The 18,367-nt window shown below is 41.0% G+C and overlaps 1 protein-coding gene across 3 annotated transcripts in view; it reads left to right on the top strand.

The window, feature by feature from the left end:
- zbtb46 (zinc finger and BTB domain containing 46) overlaps positions 1 to 18,367 on the top strand; it is a 71,324-nt gene that overhangs the window by 11,629 nt on the left and 41,328 nt on the right. For all 3 annotated transcript variants that reach the window (XM_061735963.1, XM_061735964.1, XM_061735962.1), the window contains exons 2-3: positions 14,182 to 14,402; positions 15,006 to 15,954. In XM_061735963.1, coding sequence (XP_061591947.1) covers positions 14,217 to 14,402; positions 15,006 to 15,954 — 1,135 coding nt within the window. In that variant the 5' untranslated portion in view covers positions 14,182 to 14,216. The remainder of the gene's footprint in view (positions 1 to 14,181; positions 14,403 to 15,005; positions 15,955 to 18,367) is intronic.

The following is an 18,367-nucleotide window of genomic DNA, read 5'->3' as shown; positions in this document are numbered from 1 at the left end:
GAGATGCACCCGTTGCAGTTTTATTGGTCGAAATCCATTTTTGCCCTTATTTCAGTTTTCTTTCTGAGAACTAGGGTGCCCAATCACTTTGTTGATTTTTGTTTCAATTGAGAATTCATCTTTGAATTATTAAGAAAACATTTACTGTAAACTTTCATTTAAAACAAATAAATAAATATATATATATATATTTGTAGTATACATTTTATTTGTACAAATAAAATGTAAGTAAAAAAGTAATGACAATATGCAGCTTCTTTCAGATTTCAGCTTTTGGAGGTCGTCACATCAGATCCTGCATATTGATTTGGCATAACTTTTTATGTTGTTTTTTGCCCTTCCTGACACAGTCCTCTCATTTCACCGGGTGCTATGAGAGCACTCGATCCTGAACTCTTAGTCGCTGGGGCAATGGGTGCTATGTGGCGTTCAGTGCCCTGCCTCCAAGGATGCTTCGGAACATCACACGGCTGGGATCGATTTATAATATTCCTCCTTTATGTATCAGGTGCTCAAGGCTCTCTCTTTCTTACGCACCTCAGGAAAAGTGCACCAGAGGACAACACAAACTATTAATTCTGTACATGCACACTTTCCACAAGGATATGAAGTAGCGGCCAGAAAGGACAAAAACATTGGCTATACTGTAAAAAGTCAAAGATTCTCTTCTGATGCCAATACTGCATCATGTTAACTATCATATACTTTACTTAATTATATAAACTCTTGATGTCTTATTTTTAGATGTATAAACAGTGCATCTTAAATAAGCATTTGTTACTTGTATTTTTATTTATTGAGATCATGTATGTTTGTGTGGCGTATATAGGAGAAGGTGTCGCTTTTAGTGGAATTTCAATTATTACCGCGCAGTTATACCTTTGTTGCCACCCGTGTTTTGTGACATCGCTCATCTAATGAGAAGCTCATAGCTTTTCAGTCAGTTCAATTCTTCATGTTTATTGTTATGCTAATATTTTTCAAGTGCTAAATTTGGCTCCAGGACACGGCTTCCCAGCTGCGTGTACACCTACACATTCTTACAAACTGAGGATGTGGGCACAGACGGGCGTGTTTCTCTGTCATCACGCATGTTCTTTTGAACCTGGGAAAGTGGTCGTGAGTCTGAGTGAGTGTAAACAGATAGCTGAACTTAAAGGAGATATATGATGATCTTTTGACAGGATTTTCTTGAGGTATTATTGAAATGTCTGTGATAAGCTTTGGTCAAAATACCACAGAGACTTAGTACAAAGACTCACTCTTCAACCACGTCTTTACGGTTCCTTAAATAGCAGCCAGGTTTAGGAGGTGGATGGAGCTGCTCTCCTCCGCAGGATACAACTTTAAAAAAAGTCAGTGTTACAACTTCATTCTCCTCGCTCCTGAGTTACAGCAACCATGTCATTTAGGTGGCGAAGCTAGATAACGCTACTCTTTTTGGGTGTGTGATGTCACAGCACCACAGCAAATGTTAATGACTCGTGAAGGACTTATTTTCAGACTCAGGCCTCCCCATCCAAAGTTACATGAAAAATGAAAAACGCAGAAATTACTGGACAGGATACATACTTCCATTCTCCTCCATACTTCCAGTACTACTCAGTTTTTCTCTTGCTAGCTTCTTTCGACTAAAGAAATTAGGAAAAATAAAAGTTGTGTACCAATCTTCTTGTCCCCGGTCAAGTCGAAAATCACACATCCACACACTTTAGTCAGCGAGGTGGTTATTTATTGAAACAGAATTGTGGTTTGCCAAATCAAAAAAATATATAAAGTTATTAAGATATGTGAAGATTTAAAAAGATTTTAGGGTTTGAATTAAGAGATTAAAAACAAATGTGTTTGTGAGCTGACCAACAGCGTGATCATGTAAGTGGAAATATAGAAGCACTGAAGTGAAAAAATATAATTTTTTGATATATTTTTGATATATATATATATATCAATATATATATATATATATATATATATATATATATATATATATATATATATATATACATACATATATATATTTATATATTTATATTTATATAAATATATAAATATATATTTATATATATATATTTAAACATCTCCAATACTCCTAAAAAGTTTAAGCTTTATCATCATCATCTGTTTTTGTGAGTCAGAATCTCATATGAGCAAGCATGTGGGAACAAATTATACACTGTATTTATACAATGTAGTCATCATCACCATCAACACTGTCGGACAAACAACTGCAGATTCACGGCTCAGGAAGATTTTTTGTTTTTGCAGAAATGTAATTTGGTTTGTGACAGATCCATCAGTGGCCCTAATTATGAGCCCTCTGACACAGGAAATGATCCAAGAGGAGCAAACATAACAGGAGCAGTGACCGGTCCCAACAGATCGCCCAGCACAAGTCCCTGTTTTCCAAAGATGCTTCCAAACCTTTCTGTGTTGTCATGTAATTATTTTGAAGCTTCAACATTTCTCGAGCAGATCAGTTTGACGTGTTTCCATTATTCACATTTAATTCTATTTGTTATTTGTTATTTTATTTTTGCCATCACAATATCACTAAAATCTGATATGATGGTCACATGGCTTCTGAACAAAAGGTGCCTCATTAGTCCACACTTGTTATTCTTGCTGTGTACAAACATTTTTACCGTAGTAATGTTAAATATTTATAGACTACTGTTTCCTTTTTGTGTTTTAGATCTGGGGCTGCCACCCAGACAGAGAAAACCCATTTACATTTATCAGTCTTGCGACTGTCCATTACAGGTTGGATATTACCATCCCTGGTGGGGAAAGCACAAGGATAAAAGAAAAAAAGACACAAAGCATCTGTGACCCATCTGTAACCAGAAAACAAAAGGAAAAAAAAAAACCTTTACAAATTTTACAGAGTTCCCAGAAGCCAGGGACTAATCCTGCTATTAGACAGTGTGACACCGTAACACCAAAACTCCAGGGTTTTGCACCACAAGACCAAACACGGTGATGTATGTGGTCGCTGCTACGTGAGACTCCGCTCCAACACAGCCACTCCCTTCCCACCTGCAAAACCAAATGCAGAAACTTCCTTTTGATGATTTCACTTCCATATACAGAGATGTTTCGTGGGCACGTCGCCTTTTCTTGACTAAAACTGCTCTTTAAACATCAGTAATCGTGAGAGAGGAGCATTTGTTTTTATTTAACTGGTGTACTTTTGGTGTAATTAATGACAAAGTGGTTACATAACTAATTATCCCCTCATAATTAATAAGAATGCATTACGTGTGGTCGTCCTACGGAGCGTTTTCAAGCTTATAGCTAGTTTGTTATAAAATGAATTATTAAATGAAAACACCAACTGCCACCCAGGATCAGACGCTCCACTTCCCTGGCTTAGTCATGGCCACTCTCTTATGTTAATGGCAGCATGCATCAAACAAAAGACTCACTGTCTGGCTACCTGCTCCCCATTTCTTTTCTTCTTTTACCCCCCTCACATCCTCTCATCCCTTTTCACCTCCAATTCTTTTCTCCCTCGGTTCCACACTCCTATATTTCCATCTCCACCTCATTTCTCCCTGTTCTCTCACCTTCCCTCCCTCCCTTCTGTGTAGCCCTCTTTCGTTGTTTTACAGTCACACTGACCCCCCCACCCCCACTACACACACACACACGCACGCACGCACGCACGCACGCACGCACGCATGCACGCACGCATGCACGCACGCACGCACACACACACATGCACGCACACCCTCCTTTCATTTTGGGTTCTCCGACAGTGGTAATGAGATGTTTCATTATTTGCATTTCACAGCTTTTAATAGAGAGGGAATTTAGGCTAAGCCCCGGGTCGTCAGTCAGGAAGTTACCATGGGAAACGTAGCAGGCCGAGGTGCCTACAGAAAAAAAGATAGCCCAGAAACGATGGAGAACATGCAGAGAAAAAGATGTTCCGATGTAGTTTCTTGAAGCTTATATATTTCATAGAATATCACTGGGAATTTAAAAGTCTCTGGAGGACATCAGGGTGAAGTTGAAAGTCGGTCATTAGCGTTTAGGCTGATGGACATCAAGTCACACCTCTTTTACGGTCACTCAGGGATGATCTTAGTCTATCCTTACTATTGCTGGATTTCCATAAGATCACTACAGGCTTAACACCTGTGTGGCTGATGGTGAGAGGACATCTTGTTGCAGAACTGACACGCCGGTGTCATAAGCTAGACGGCAGTTCTCCCAGTGGCAGACCTTTTGGCAGCAGCCTTTGGAAGCTGAGTGTGAGTGTATCCAAAAAGTCACAGCTTGGACATCCTCAGGTGTCAGGGAGTCAGGTTTTGGGGCTAGTGGGTGCAAGGTGGGACCCGAGGAGGGCAGAGCATGGGATGAAGGGAGTCGAGCTAAGTCTCGTTAAGCCTCCTAGATCCTCTTTGGTCCCTCTCCACATGACATGGCTATCCTTCTTTGAGTCAATCTCTTCCTCCACCTTGGCTCTTTGGATACTGGCCAGAGAAAAAGGGAGCGGACAGAAAAAAGGGAGAGTGAGGTAGAGGTGCAAAATGTGGTGCGATCAGAGCTGGTGGGCAAGGTGGTCAGATGGATGGGCTGTGTGATAAAAGAAACAAGGGAGACTGATGCTACAAAACACGCAGGCTAATATAAAGAAGTAAAAAAACACACACAAGAACAATTATTTAATTTGAACAAAAAATAGAATCTGAGAGCCAACCTTTTACATCTTACAGCTTTGTTTTGTTATTTTGCCCTAATTGCAGCTTGCATGACTGCTGTCCCTGTGATGTGCACACGTTCGATATGTGTGTGTGTGTGTGTGTGTGTGTGTGTTATTTTTGTCCGTGCCTGCCTTGTTGATGGACTGCCACCCTGGCTTGTCCCGGAAGGCTGCCAGCTCCGTCGGATTGGGGATTAACCCCGGGATAATGGCCTTGATGCCCAGTTGAGTGGAAGCAAAGCTGTTTAAAAAATATTGGCTGCCTGAGTCACTCTCCCCGCTCTTCCTGTCTCCCCCTCTTTATTTGTTCTGTCTCTATCATTCTGGCTTCTCTGCATCTGATTCTGCTCCCCTCACTCTTCTTTATCGCAGTGTTTTCTTTTCGTTTCTCACCTATGACTCTTCACCTCGCTACGTTCGGTGTGTCTTCATGCAGTGTTCATAATAGCCTTTCCTGGGCATCAGATGTGTTCCGTGAACATCAGTAACATTTATCACTTATTCAGGTTTAGGTTGAAAATAAAAGCAGTAAACCTTGAGTTCTAATAGAACTATTTCATTGTTGTTGAAGTAGGAAGAGGTCAGTTTTTCTTTGGAAAGTAATGGCTGCCCTCTACAAGCAGTAAGTGTTAGAAGAACACTGCCTCTATTATCCAGCTGAATATGTTTTTAATTCCACTTAAGTATGTTGTAACTTTGTTTCTGTGGTTTTTCTCCCACTTCCACTTAGAAATAAACAAAACACATTTTCTGTTTAATTTAATAGATGCCAGCTTATTGAGTAAAAAAAAAACCTTTTGCTTTTTCAGTCTAAAAATTTGTAGCAAAAAATGGCGGGGTGTGTGGAATCCGTGAATACTGAGTCCTTCCCTGATATCCGTAACTTCAGTGCTCATACAAGTATTTTTTTCAATAGATCAAGTCAGTTTCCTGTTTGTTGGTACTGTATTATAAAGATGATGGATTTAATGTAGTCCTGTGACGTGGTATTCAGACCTGTAGGAGAGAGTCGTAACTAGAAAATAAACATTCAGCTGTTTCCTGACGCGACATCAGTTGTTAATGTTAGGACAACGTAAGTTCTGAGTTTCACTGAGTTGGCTCGAACTTGATAATTGTCTGACAATTTTTTTCCCAGAATTGTTTCTGTGAGTAGTCATGTTTCAAGTTTCAAACTTAATTTTGCTTTGTTAGGTTTAGGAAGATACAGTCATTTTGGTGAAGATACCCCCTTCCAAATGGTGCTATGTAAGTTAAACAAAGTTGTCTTCAACTTATTTAGCAGTTGGGTAGCGCAGACATTTCTCCGGAACAGGTTGAGCTGTGGTGAGTAGTTAGGTGACGCGGCATAGAAAACTGACACAGAAAGTTCCCAATAATGTGCCTTTGTGCTGCTCATGTAGGTCAAGATAAACGCAGCACGATCGCAAGCTGATTTCTACGGTGGACAACATATCCACAACAATTCTGCCTAACTGGTTAATCCAAAAGCATTCGGATGACCAGAACAAACAGACCCAGCAGTTATTTGAAACACGACTTAGCTCATGCTAGCCTGTGATGCTATGTTACTTTACACTCATTCTGTAACGTGAGTCGTCTTCAAATCTGTCAGGTTACTGCTACCGACTGCTGAAGGCCTCTAGCGGTTGCTAGACTTTGGTCAGCTAATCATTTCTTTCTTAATTCACTGTTGCTGGATGTCACAGAAGTTCACAGAAAACTTTTTAAAACTAGTTAATGAGAGCTCTGGGTTAAAGGAGCACGAGGCAGGATTGAGGCAGGATTTATGAAAAAAATTCGTAAACGTTTTAAGTTTTCTAGTAATAATGTCAGATGAAGCGTTCCAAATCAAAACGAATGAGCCCTCTAGTGTATCTCTCCGTTGCCTTGAACAGGCTGTGTGCTGCAAAATGTGCTGCAATTCGGGGGCCGAATTTCCCGCGCTGTCCTGCGGATGTGACGTCACATGACGCTGCATGCGCGTTCTCCCCGTTCTCCCGTGCCGGCTTCACTGTTGGCTGCAGTACCCCCAACGGCCGTCGTGGCAAAGGGTGGCGCTAGAGAGTCTCATTTCTTAAAAGGAGCCTCATGCTCCTTTAACATACATTTGTGGCTTCATGTAATTTTATCTGATACGGTACATAAACATTAAAAGATTGTTTGTTTTTTGTCCCAGGCTGTAAGTATGTTTATTTTTTCTGTAGTTCGACAGTTTCGACAGGGTCAGTTGGGAGCGAGTTGCCATTGGAGCCCACCCCTGGTGGTCAACTGATGAACTGCATCTTTCTCTTCTTTCATCAATCTTTCAGCTTCGAAAACTAGATGTTGACATTGGTTTTCTCAACTTATTACTTTAGGGAGTAGAAGGAAATTGCAATGAAACCTCCCCACCTTGCTACTTGGGCATTAATAACATACAAAACAACACATTTTAAAGTGCTTGTATATAAAAAGACTATCTGGCCAATCATCACATCTTTTATTGGCTTTTGACTGATACTAGGATGTTGTGTTAACAAAGCAAACCCCTTGAATGTGGGGTTTAGCTCTTTTTTGGTCCCTGCTGATTCTTGAAAGATATCTCTTGCTTTGTACCATCAGTTAATAATATTAACATATTATGTCCACCTGGTAAAAGGCATCTTACATTTTCAATTGTTTTACCTCTGTGTCACACAATCCTTCAAATTTCATCCATCCAGTTTTTATTTTATTTTTTCAATACGTGCTTCATCCTGTTCATGGTGACAGGGGACGAGGGGTGGACTGGAGCCTGTCCTAGCTAATGCTGAACTCATTTAATCAAACACTGCTTGATAAAGAACCACAATTTGAATATAGTGTTTGGCTGAGTGTGGCCGATTTGCACCCAGCAGATTGGGTTTTTAATGATAATTTGTGTGGACCAACTGAAAATCCTTTATTTAAGAATAACTACAAGTGTGTGGAGCTGGCAGATAGTGCAAACATACTCATGAAGGCGCTCAAAGGTAGTTAGACCTTGTACATATTGGCGAGAATGTTAATTAATGAATGAATCAACAGACACAGAAGAGGCAGAGTGCTTTGCAAGTTTTATTTGCTGAATTATGTTGTGTTAGCACTCTGTGTAAGGACGGTTCACATTCTCATTCTCCATGATGCGAGAATACCTTCTGAAAAGTAGGCTCTATATTAAAGCCCATGACAACAGGAAGCACTGCTCTGTATTTGATCTAGAAGGACCTTGCGCTCCGTCTCCCCTCTGTCCTGTGCGGTCAAGGAGGCAGAGAAGTGGCTCGAAGGGACAGGCTGCATTAAGAGAAACACAAGAAGGATGAAACCCCATTCTCTCACTCCATCGCACGTCTCATCTCTTTAGCTGTCTGACTTGGGCCTAAAGTGACTTTGCTGTGATGTGACCAGGACAAACAGGGTGTGATGCCATGACGGCTCTGCTAAGTGTGTGAATGTGGGTGTTTTTAGTTATAGCGTGTGCTTTTGTTTTTAGGGAAGGGGGGTGGATGTGTGTGCGTGTGTGTCTGTGTGCGTGTCGAGGGGAACAGGGCTCTTGATTGTGCATGTGTTTGAAAGTGAAGAAAGGAGGGGTTAAGGAGGACAGTCACTTTTGATTTGGCCTTAGAAGGGTGACAGGGTCTCGGAGCTCTGTTGGCATGCTTTACTGAAACAATTGTCTCTGACCACATATAAGCGCTCCCAGACTGTCAACCTGCCTCCTCGTGACTCGTTCTTGACTTTTTTTTTGCAGTGAGATTTCATAGAAGGTTGAAAAGATTTTTATTGTGTGACATGCTGAAAGCAGGCTTTAGTTTCTGCAGCCTTGGCGAGACTGCTAATGCTTTATGTCTTTGCCTCTATAGCTGATTGTTTGACATGTTCATTCTACCTTTTTTTCCCATCCCAAGTATATATTTTGAGAGGAAAGTGTGCTCTGAATCAAGGCTGTACTCACATGGTTGAAAGAAATGGGTTTTGGTCTTCCTGATGGTCTCTCATGGGGTAAAATGGAGTAGTTCTCAGAGGAGAAGAAAAGAATGGATGGGTGTTTATGTATCATTGAGGGGTAGCTTGGGATTAGTTCTTCTGTAAAAGGGGTCTCTGACTGGAGGGAATTGGACATGCTGAAATTAAACAAGCCAATTAGGCAAGCAAAGAGTTTAGAGGTCAAAGCGAACTCCATTAAAGCTCCTCTTTTCTACGTAACTGCTAATGCAGTATGTGTCTGAGTCTGTTGAAGCAATAAATATGATTAGACTTCTTTCTCTTTCCCTCACAGTCCCTGCTGTTGTTTTACCCTCCACTGATCATTGCTTTTGTTAAATGTGAGGCACCATTAAACATGGGGACAATCCCAGCAACATTCACACCACATTCATACAAACCCTTTGCTTGCAAATTATTTCATACTCCTTGAAAAACCTCTGCACCAAAAAAAAAAGAACCATTAATACCAAAGGCATCCCTTTTCATGTCATCAGGACTTTAAAATATTGTGCTCTATAATTTAGTCATTTTAATCTATTTTTAAAAACATTTTATAAGCTGGATGCTATAACAAATGAATGTGCACAACACCTTTCAAGAAAACAGGAAAGAAATATGTCATAGTAAAGTGCTCTTAATAAAGGTGAGAAAAATAATATTATTTCCACATCCTGTAAAGTCAACAAAGACAAGCTTCAGAGTTATTTGATGGTCTCTAACTCTTGAGAAAGATGGTATGAAATGAGACTCATTTGCCACATACCACGTTTTTTTTTCTTCTCCTATTTTATTAAAGATTTGACTGGTTGTGAGGTGTGTGTGATATGTGGTGACCTCTCATCTACAACATAACCTGCAGCCCAATAAGAAGTGAACCACCTTTGTGTAACAGGGAATTTGAACTTACTTGGCTAAGACACCAGCTCCACTTCCTAATACACACACCCTGGTGTCTGCGCACAAAACAGCCTGGAAGGATAACAGTAAAACAAACTCTCTGAAGAGAACAAGAGAACTGGTTAGCGTTCTTGTGTCTATTCGCACTTTCCTAAACATCTGTTACAAAGTGCTTCACACATGCGAAAGATTGAAATTATCATATTGATTCATCCTAAACTGGGTTAATTAGCAAGTGGTTGCAAATCATGAACAGCACTAAAGGGGATGTTAAGTTATGCAGATGAGGTCCTAAAACTTCCATCACAACGGTAACCAAATCAACGCAAGGCTTAAAACAGTCTACCAGGAGTGGCCAACGTTAACAAAGGAGTCACAACCAAACAGACCGGTCGTAATCTATTAGCGGCATAGATGCTTCAATGTAACGTCTTAGAAAAACTCAATTTAATACTAAATGTGGCTTCTGACTCCGCGACCTTCACCATTGGTAGATTGTTCTGCTGTTCAGACTACATAACTTGCAGTCTTGTAATCTTGAAATTGTTGTGGCGTTCACACTACATGACTCATAAGCATCAGGAGATTACACACTATGTGATCTGACAACATCCAGCTGTTACTCAGTTTTGTCTTCAAACTATGTTTCATGAAGATGAATGAATATATAAATCATTTAATAAATAGATGACAGGTGACACAGGAAATGATGCCAAATCACACATGAAATAGGAAAATGACCTGGAAGATTAAAAGAGTAATGCAACTTTATAAATATGATCTGTTGCCATGTAGGTGAGGTTTCTTCTTGGTATTTGTCTCTTTGCTATGGTGTAAATATCTCCCGTTATTCAGTGACGTTCTCTCTGGCTCTAGCTTGGAGGCGACAGATCATGCTAGTCATGCTACGTATTCACCTGTGAGAGATGGCTCAGCACTACGTCAGTAACACTACGATGCATCTGTAAGCGGTTCACACATAACAAAGTGCTGAATGGTGAGTGTGGATCGCTCAGCTATTTACCGTTGATCAGGGGGTTTTGAAGGTGAGCCTGGTACCCTGCAAATCGGGCTCAACATTTTCTAAGGTGAATTTGTCTTAACATGCAGCCAAAATGCTGAGGAAAACCTTATGATCTTACAAGAGCCCAGTTATAACTGCAGTCCATTGTCCAACCCTGGATGTCTGTAAACAGTTATTATGTTAGAAAATGAAGGCATCTGAATATAAACCTCCAGTGTGTCACTGCCCCGTCATTTGGTAGGGTCATATTCCTCTGCGCTCAGGGATAATCCTAGTGAAAATGTGGACGAGGACATTCCAGCTGTGCAAGTTATAGGGACTTGATTAAAACAAAATTAACACACTTAAATGAAACAAAAAAAAAAAGATTAGAAGCTGAAAAATGTTGGTCCAAATATGAAGTGGCTTGACGATCATTATGTTCAATAAAGCCCTTTTCGTCCTAGCAAGCATCACACAGAATTTAAGACATGCTTTTGCTTATTTAATTGTTTGATTAATCTGTTTATTTCGGCAGTAAATAAGTGTGCAGTTATTCTGACTGCAAAGGTTATGAAATAAATCTTCTCTCTTAATTTAGTGTTTTGTAAAAGAGGCTCCCTTAAACTAAGATACAACAGAACAATGAGTTTATGTCCAGGCCTTTCAGGCGCTTGCTGCTCCTCTTAGATCAGTTCAGACTTTCAAACAGATTGAAAGCAGATGAGGGCTTTAGTCTCTATTAATCATTTAGCCCTCAAAAGATAGGAAATTAGTTTGCAGCTTCAAGGATATCACACAGGTGTACACAATCAGGACGGAGGGTTCAGCAATATTACGGAAAAATATTTTTGCCCATGCCCGATTACAATAGACATATTCTTTTAACAAAACTGCTTCAGGTCATGCAGGATGTCAGTAAAAATTGAAAATGTAAATTAACTTTTCATGTTCCAGAGTCATGTTCTGAAATGTCTTTTGTCCGACTCACATTCAGAAATCCAGAGAATTTCACTTACAGTATATTGTCCTTGAGAAAGAAACTGATAGACATTTCAGAAGTTGAAAAGAAGCTGCACCTTAATTCTTTGAACAGAAATGTCCTGATGCCGCAAGTGTTGTAAACAATGTTTAATTCACCTAAATGTCATGATTGAAATAAAAATATCAAAGAGTCTTTCATGATCTAATAACACTGGGGTTTTGCTGCATGAGCAGGATTTTTTTAAACAGTTGTCTTGCAGAAAGCATTCCTTCATTCTTTTCTGCTAGTTATCGTTATCATCTTTATGATACATTTTCATGTTATCCTATGAATTGAGTCAGAAATTGAAATCTGGTTAGAACCTTAATGCGACGCTTGAGTGATGCCAGTCTTGTAGGTAGTCGGTCTTGTGGTGAGATGGATGTCTCCAGTCAGGGCTGATGTGCAGCTTGTATTGTGCAGTCGCCCCTGTGAATTTACCATCAACACATTGACTTTAAAAGCTATGAGGAATAGGAAGAGGAGGAATGTTTTTCTGCTAATGAATGACTTCTTTTGTGTTTTTATGTGGCTCTGAGAGGGAGTCCATGTTATACTGCAGGCTTTACAATTGATTATGTGGTTGGCCCTGAGAGAAGAGGAGCAGAGAGAGGAGGAAGTGGAATTGCTGTATTTTTAAAGCCGCTCGGTTTGTCTCCTAAGGTGAGAGGTGAGGACTTTGAATACTTCTATTAGAGAAATTCAGAAAGAAAAGAATATCTCAAGGTTAGGCCGCCAATGGGTTTTTTTTTTCTGAGAAATGTGTGTGCCAGAGGATAAAAACATTTGCGTCAAAACTTGCCTTTGCAGCCTCTGAGGGACACTGTTTTTCTGCATTCCCATCCAACTTACTTTTTCCTTTCAGTTATATTTTTTTCCTTTGAGACCCACATAAACACCAATCAAAGTGAAAAGTTTTGAGATACTCATTGATAGTTTTTCCTTTTTTTTTCTTTTTTTCTTTTTTTTTATTACTTGAGCGAGAGAGACTTCAGCAGTTGTCACAATCACTCGATCGGCTTTTCCACCGCTGTTCGAAGGAGGTGTGTTTGTCTAAGTGGACGTGGGAGACACTGTGGATTTATCTGATCTTACAAGCCATCAGGTTGAGCAGAGCTTTGCTAAACATGACCTGAAGTGTGCCGGCCCCCGAGCAAACGCTGCTGTCACCTTGGCCAACCCGAGCTGTCATCTCTCAGAGCAGCCCATGAGAGCTGACAGCTGTGGCGTTCCCAAAACAAATCACTGCTGCGTTTGGTAACACTCTGCGTCCTGGCGATTTAGTCCTCACTGAGACAAGAGTAGGAGCACTGGCTGCTAATGCTCCCGCTAATGTACAGTCTGAGTGTGCATCTTCTACTTCTGCACATATGTGAGTGTCGTGTTTACTCTCTGTTTTTTTTGGCAGCTCTTTGCATCGGTCAACATGGCAGTCTTTTCCTATATCCCTGCACAAGGAACACTCCTCTAATGTATAGTGTAACATGTATGAAAAACAGAAGCTTTAATGTTTTATCTGCACTCACGTAAAACTCTACAGGCGTGTGAACAAAAAGAAGAAAGTATAAAAGTCATTTTACTGTTTCACAGTTTCTGGATGTTCAAATTGTGGACTTTTCTCTTGCTTTTATTATGCAAGACTGGTAATAGCATTTGGCTGTGTTCCTATTTCACCACCACATCAATGAATACTGGAAGTTGGATCTTCATTCACTGATGGTTGAGCAGCTCCACAAATTGCCATTAAGGTTTCTTTCTCTGTAGTTTTCAGGGAAAAAAAATTAAAAACTTCAGTAGGGCTGAAGTGAGACAGTTCAGAAACACTGAGGTGAAGGTTCCAGAGTGAATTTCTGTCATAACTAGACAAGCGACTGAACATTCAAGGTTGAAACAAGATTTAATATATTAAAGAAGAAAAAAACTGAGGTTGCGGTTATTGATCGACTTATAGTAAAGTGGTATGTGCTAAATTAGGTGTTTTTCTTGCTGAAAACTGTTATAGAGACGTTACACTTTGTAATTGCCATTTTTAATGAGGCTACACACATACCGTCTAATACACACGTGCACATGGAGATGCATGAACCTGTCAGACGGGGTTTAAAAACAGAGATTTTTGATTATTTGCTACTGGGCTTTTTTTAGACATCAAACTCCAGCGGCTGAGACGTGGTTTCTATTGATGTCATTGTTTTTATGTCACAGTCTTTGCTGACATATCCTTAGCCTGGCTCATCTTTAAAGAGTGGTTCAGTTAAATGCACTTATTTCTCCCTTCATACATTAAAAGGAAATCCATGCGAGTTTGCATTGATCCATCAGCCATAGAAATGGATTTAAAGGAGAAATGCCTCATTATGTTGCTATCTTGTTTTCTTTTCCATCAACAACTAAATGATTAAGATTTGATTGTGCCCACATTATACATTCTTTTTCCCTGCATCTTTGTAAAATGCCAGAAATCAGTTGTCCATCCTGTACCTGTACTGGTGCAAACAATGTTTTGATGTTTGTTACATCTTTAGTTAAACTGCTTGCATGTCTTCTTTTATTTGCCGGCAGATGTTTGGAGGAGAAGCTTTTGTTCAGCTACACAGATGAACAACAGGAAGGAGGACATGGAGATCTCATCTCACTACCGTCAGCTCCTCAGAGAGCTCAATGAGCAAAGACAGCACGGCATCCTCTGTGACGCCTGTGTCATTGTGGATGGAAAGATCTTCAAAGCCCATAAGAACGTCCTTCTGGGGTCCTCACGCTACTTCAAGACTCTTTATTGCCAGGTATGGGACTGTGCCCGAGGAGATGGTTAAGTGGGGAATATAATTGTCCAGTTCTTTCTTTTTTCAAATAATTTTGTTCTGTCTAGTTAAATTGCACAACCAAAGTACCGTATTTTCTGGACTATAAGCCGCACCTGTATATAAGCCGCACCCGCTCTATTTAAAAAAAAAAAGAGATATTTCAGCCGCAGATATTTATGTTGTTAGATTAGATATTTAAACATGTACAGAAGGATTTTGAACTGTAAATGATGTACATGTTTGTACCTAAATAGATCCTTTCCTAACAGTGTCTTTTCATCTGTTTGAAATCTGCTTCTACTTACTTCTATCTGCTAAAGAAGAAGTAGCGTATTCTTCTTTGCATTTATTTTGTCTTAGTTTTTATTCTAATTCCGGTTAGCACTCCCCCTAGCGGTGGAAGAAAAATCCACAGAATAGCCGCACCTTTGTATAAGCCGCATGGTTCAAAACCTATGAAAAAAGTAGCGGCTTATAGTCCAGAAAATACGGTAGATTTTATTTAATCGTGTATTCAATATGTCAAGTAAGACAAATAAGCAAGAAAATCTTAACATTACTACACCTTCTCCCAACCTGCAGGTTAAAAAGGGGGCAGAGCCTCACCATCAGACCACTGTCACTCACCTGGACATTGTTACGGCCACCGGCTTCAAAGCCATCCTGGACTTCATGTACTCAGCACACCTCGCCCTCACCAGTAAGAATGTGATCGAGGTCATGTCGGCTGCCAGTTACTTACAGATGACAGACATTGTCCAGGCTTGCCACAGCTTCATCAAGGCAGCGCTGGACATCAGCATCCGCTCTGAGATGGCTGACGAGCTGGCCGACTTTGAAATGGGAGCTGTTGCTGCAGGTTTGGGAGGAGGTGGAGGAGGTGGAGGAGGAGGTGGAGGCGGGGGAGGGGGTGGAGTGGGTATGGCAGGTGCCGGGGGTATTCCGGCAGCAGGTTTAGGAGGAGGAGGTGGGATAGTCGGCATGGCTTCTGAGGCCTTAGCCTCCATCATGTCTGGTCGTAGCACCTCCCCTTGGCTAGCTCGCCGCACCAGCCCCGCCAATTCTTCTGGGGACTCAGCCATCGCCAGCTGCCACGAGGGAGGCAGCACGTATGGAAAGGAGGACCAAGAACCCCCAAAGAGCCACGAGAGCCAGGAGGAAGCCTGTCACGACTCTCAGCCCGCCTGGCCACATGACTATAGACCGGTTAACGTCAAAGAGGAACAGGTTTCCCCCGCCTCCTCTTCACATCCACGGGACACTCCCAAGGGGGCAGCCCAAAGCCAGGGAGAGCAAGGGACTGGAGGAGCTGGTGGGGTGGGTGGAGAAGGGTCCTGGCAACCCCTGTCAGGGTCAGCCCGGAGGAAGAACAGGAAGAACAAGGACACTGTCAGACATATTACCCAGCAAGCTGAAAGGACCTGGGACCGCGAGCGGGACAGGGATAGATTCAGGGACAGTAGGCCTGGCTCTCCTCTGCCCTCCATACTCGCCGTTCCTGGATGGAACTACAACGGGCAAGACATCCCAGGTAAGACTCCAAGGCCCTGTCAGGGTTCACTGTCTCCATACTGAAAGTTACTGCACCTGCGGTGAACGCAGCCCATTATCAGAGAAGCATTACGTCAGCAGTTGGACTTTACTTGAAAACGATGAAAAGAGGTCAAAAGTAAAGCTTTCTATTCCGAGATGCAGTGCTGCTTTTATGAGTTTGAGGTTTTAGTCTCCAGGAGTCATTGCCGTTTTGTAAACTTTGAACCTTATTAGTTAGTTACCCAGCCATGTGCATGTAATTACTGGTGAGATAATAAGATTAGGTTGGATAACTTGAGTCTGTCACATTAACACCTAACTAGCAAAATCTGATTTATCTTTTCAAAAAAGCGCTGTCCAACTATCTGGTCAAATGTGGTGAGCTATCCGACTGCCTTGTTGACCTGTATTTAACATCACATGCTGGAGACTTCGCTGTACAGTAGAGCTTAATGCCCTGTTCCCTGCATGGTTAATTCAGAGCAAGACAGTCATCCGCACAGTTTACTTCTAGAAATTGACCTCTTTTCCTCCTCCGGGGTGCCGATTAGTGAGCTAATACACTAACGTGTTAGGCCTAAGATGATTATCTCAAATCTTGAAGGTGTGAGGTGAAGCTTCTGTAAATGCAGATAGCTAAAACAACCTTCTCCCTTCTGCAGTTCCTGCAACCCACACTCCTACATAAGCAAGAAAATGCATACACAAGCACGCTCATGAATACATATTTATTGATATAATGTTCGTGTTGAAACCCAGACTTGCTCTACTGTTTAGTGAATTCCTTCACAGTAAAACTTTTCTACGATAAACTTACTTGTGTGTGCTTCTGTGTCTTTGTGTATGGTTGTGGGCCCCAAGGCGTCGATAGGTAGATCATTAAAAGTAAGAGAAGCTAATCCTGGGCGCATTAAGGGAGTTGGCTGAGAAATGGGCACACGCGTCGCACAGTGAAAGAAAACAGGATAATTGAATTGACCTGGGTCACTCTACGGATTACCAGCACGTCCTCGCCATCCCATGCTCCTCCCCCTCTCTCTGGGGTTTAGGCAAGGACCTTCTGGAAAGGGCGAGAGGAGGAAAAAGAAGGGAGCGTTAGATTAGAGGGGTAATAAGAGAGACCAGAAAAACTGAGGAACAAAAAAAAAAGTGATAAATAAAAAATAGGAGTTGGACCGGTCATCCTTTTTAGGTCTGTGACAGCTCAACTCTACACACCCTTAGTTCCAGTTTTATGAGCTAGAATCAGACTTTATTACTGGGCCCAAGTTCATCTTGTCTTCAGCCTCAGAAACACACACACTTGAGCATGATGACCAACTAAGTAAATGGCATTTTTAAGCCGAGTGGCCAGTCTCATGGTTCTGGTTGAAGGTAGAGTGTAAGTCTGGCTGTGGTGAAAACAGCCTTCAATGAGAGTCATGTTTGCACAACTAAAGGTTAGAGGAAGTCTAGTGTTTCTGCTGGTGTACACTGACTTGGTGTTAGCCAAAAGATAACTGTTCATGCTTGCCTTCTATTGGGTTTTCAGACTGATGTGCAAATGCACAGTAGAGAGATTGTCTTTATATTCAGCAGTTAAACATCATGTTACCTGTTGATTGACACTTGTAGTCTATATCAGGATCTGTTTGACTAATGGGTGTTTGTTGAAAAGGTTTGGAGATATTATTATTCTGTCTGTCTGTACCGGAAATAACATGATTATTTGGCTTAAGTGCTCTATCACTTATATAATGTAAGAGCCATCAGATCTATAACTTTAACCAAGTGAGGGTAGAAAATAGACACAATGGCTCTGGTGGGCTTATGAGAGTTAGTGTTCTTAAGTCTTTAGTCTGCTTAAGAACAGATTTTGTCACCTGCAGACAAAAATCCGAATAACACTTAGAGACATGTGGAAAAGCCCTGCGATGGACTGGTGACCTGTCCAGGGTGTAACCCCTGCCTCTCACCTGAAAATTAGCTGGGATAGGCTCCAGCAGACCCCGTGACCCTGCAAAGGATAAAGCGGGTATAGATAATGGATGGACGTGTGGAAAGACCAAGTAATTCCCTCATTGCAAAACGCAGTTGACAAGGTAACAAGGAAAGATCTGTCCAAATGGTACGAGAATTAGAAATTTGGAAGAAGCTAAGACCCACCAATCATATACATTATACAAATGTTATTGTATAAGCAAATATAATCAGCAGTTATTTCAATAAACAAAAGACCCTGTTTTTATTGTTGCATTATTATTATTATTATATATTATATATATTATATATACATAATTATTTATGCATCATCAACTTTAATTATGGGCGTTTTTTTTTTGTTTTTTTTTTTATCAAGCCCCATACTGCACCGACCTGATCTCATTCTCAGGCCATCAAATAAGTGCTGCCTAAAGCCAGAATGTTAGGTG

Source organism: Cololabis saira, chromosome 12, assembly GCF_033807715.1.
Source record: "Cololabis saira isolate AMF1-May2022 chromosome 12, fColSai1.1, whole genome shotgun sequence".
NCBI lineage: Eukaryota > Metazoa > Chordata > Actinopteri > Beloniformes > Belonidae > Cololabis > Cololabis saira.
Note: the sequence above shows the minus strand (reverse complement) of the source record. Positions and strands in the feature narration are given on the sequence as shown.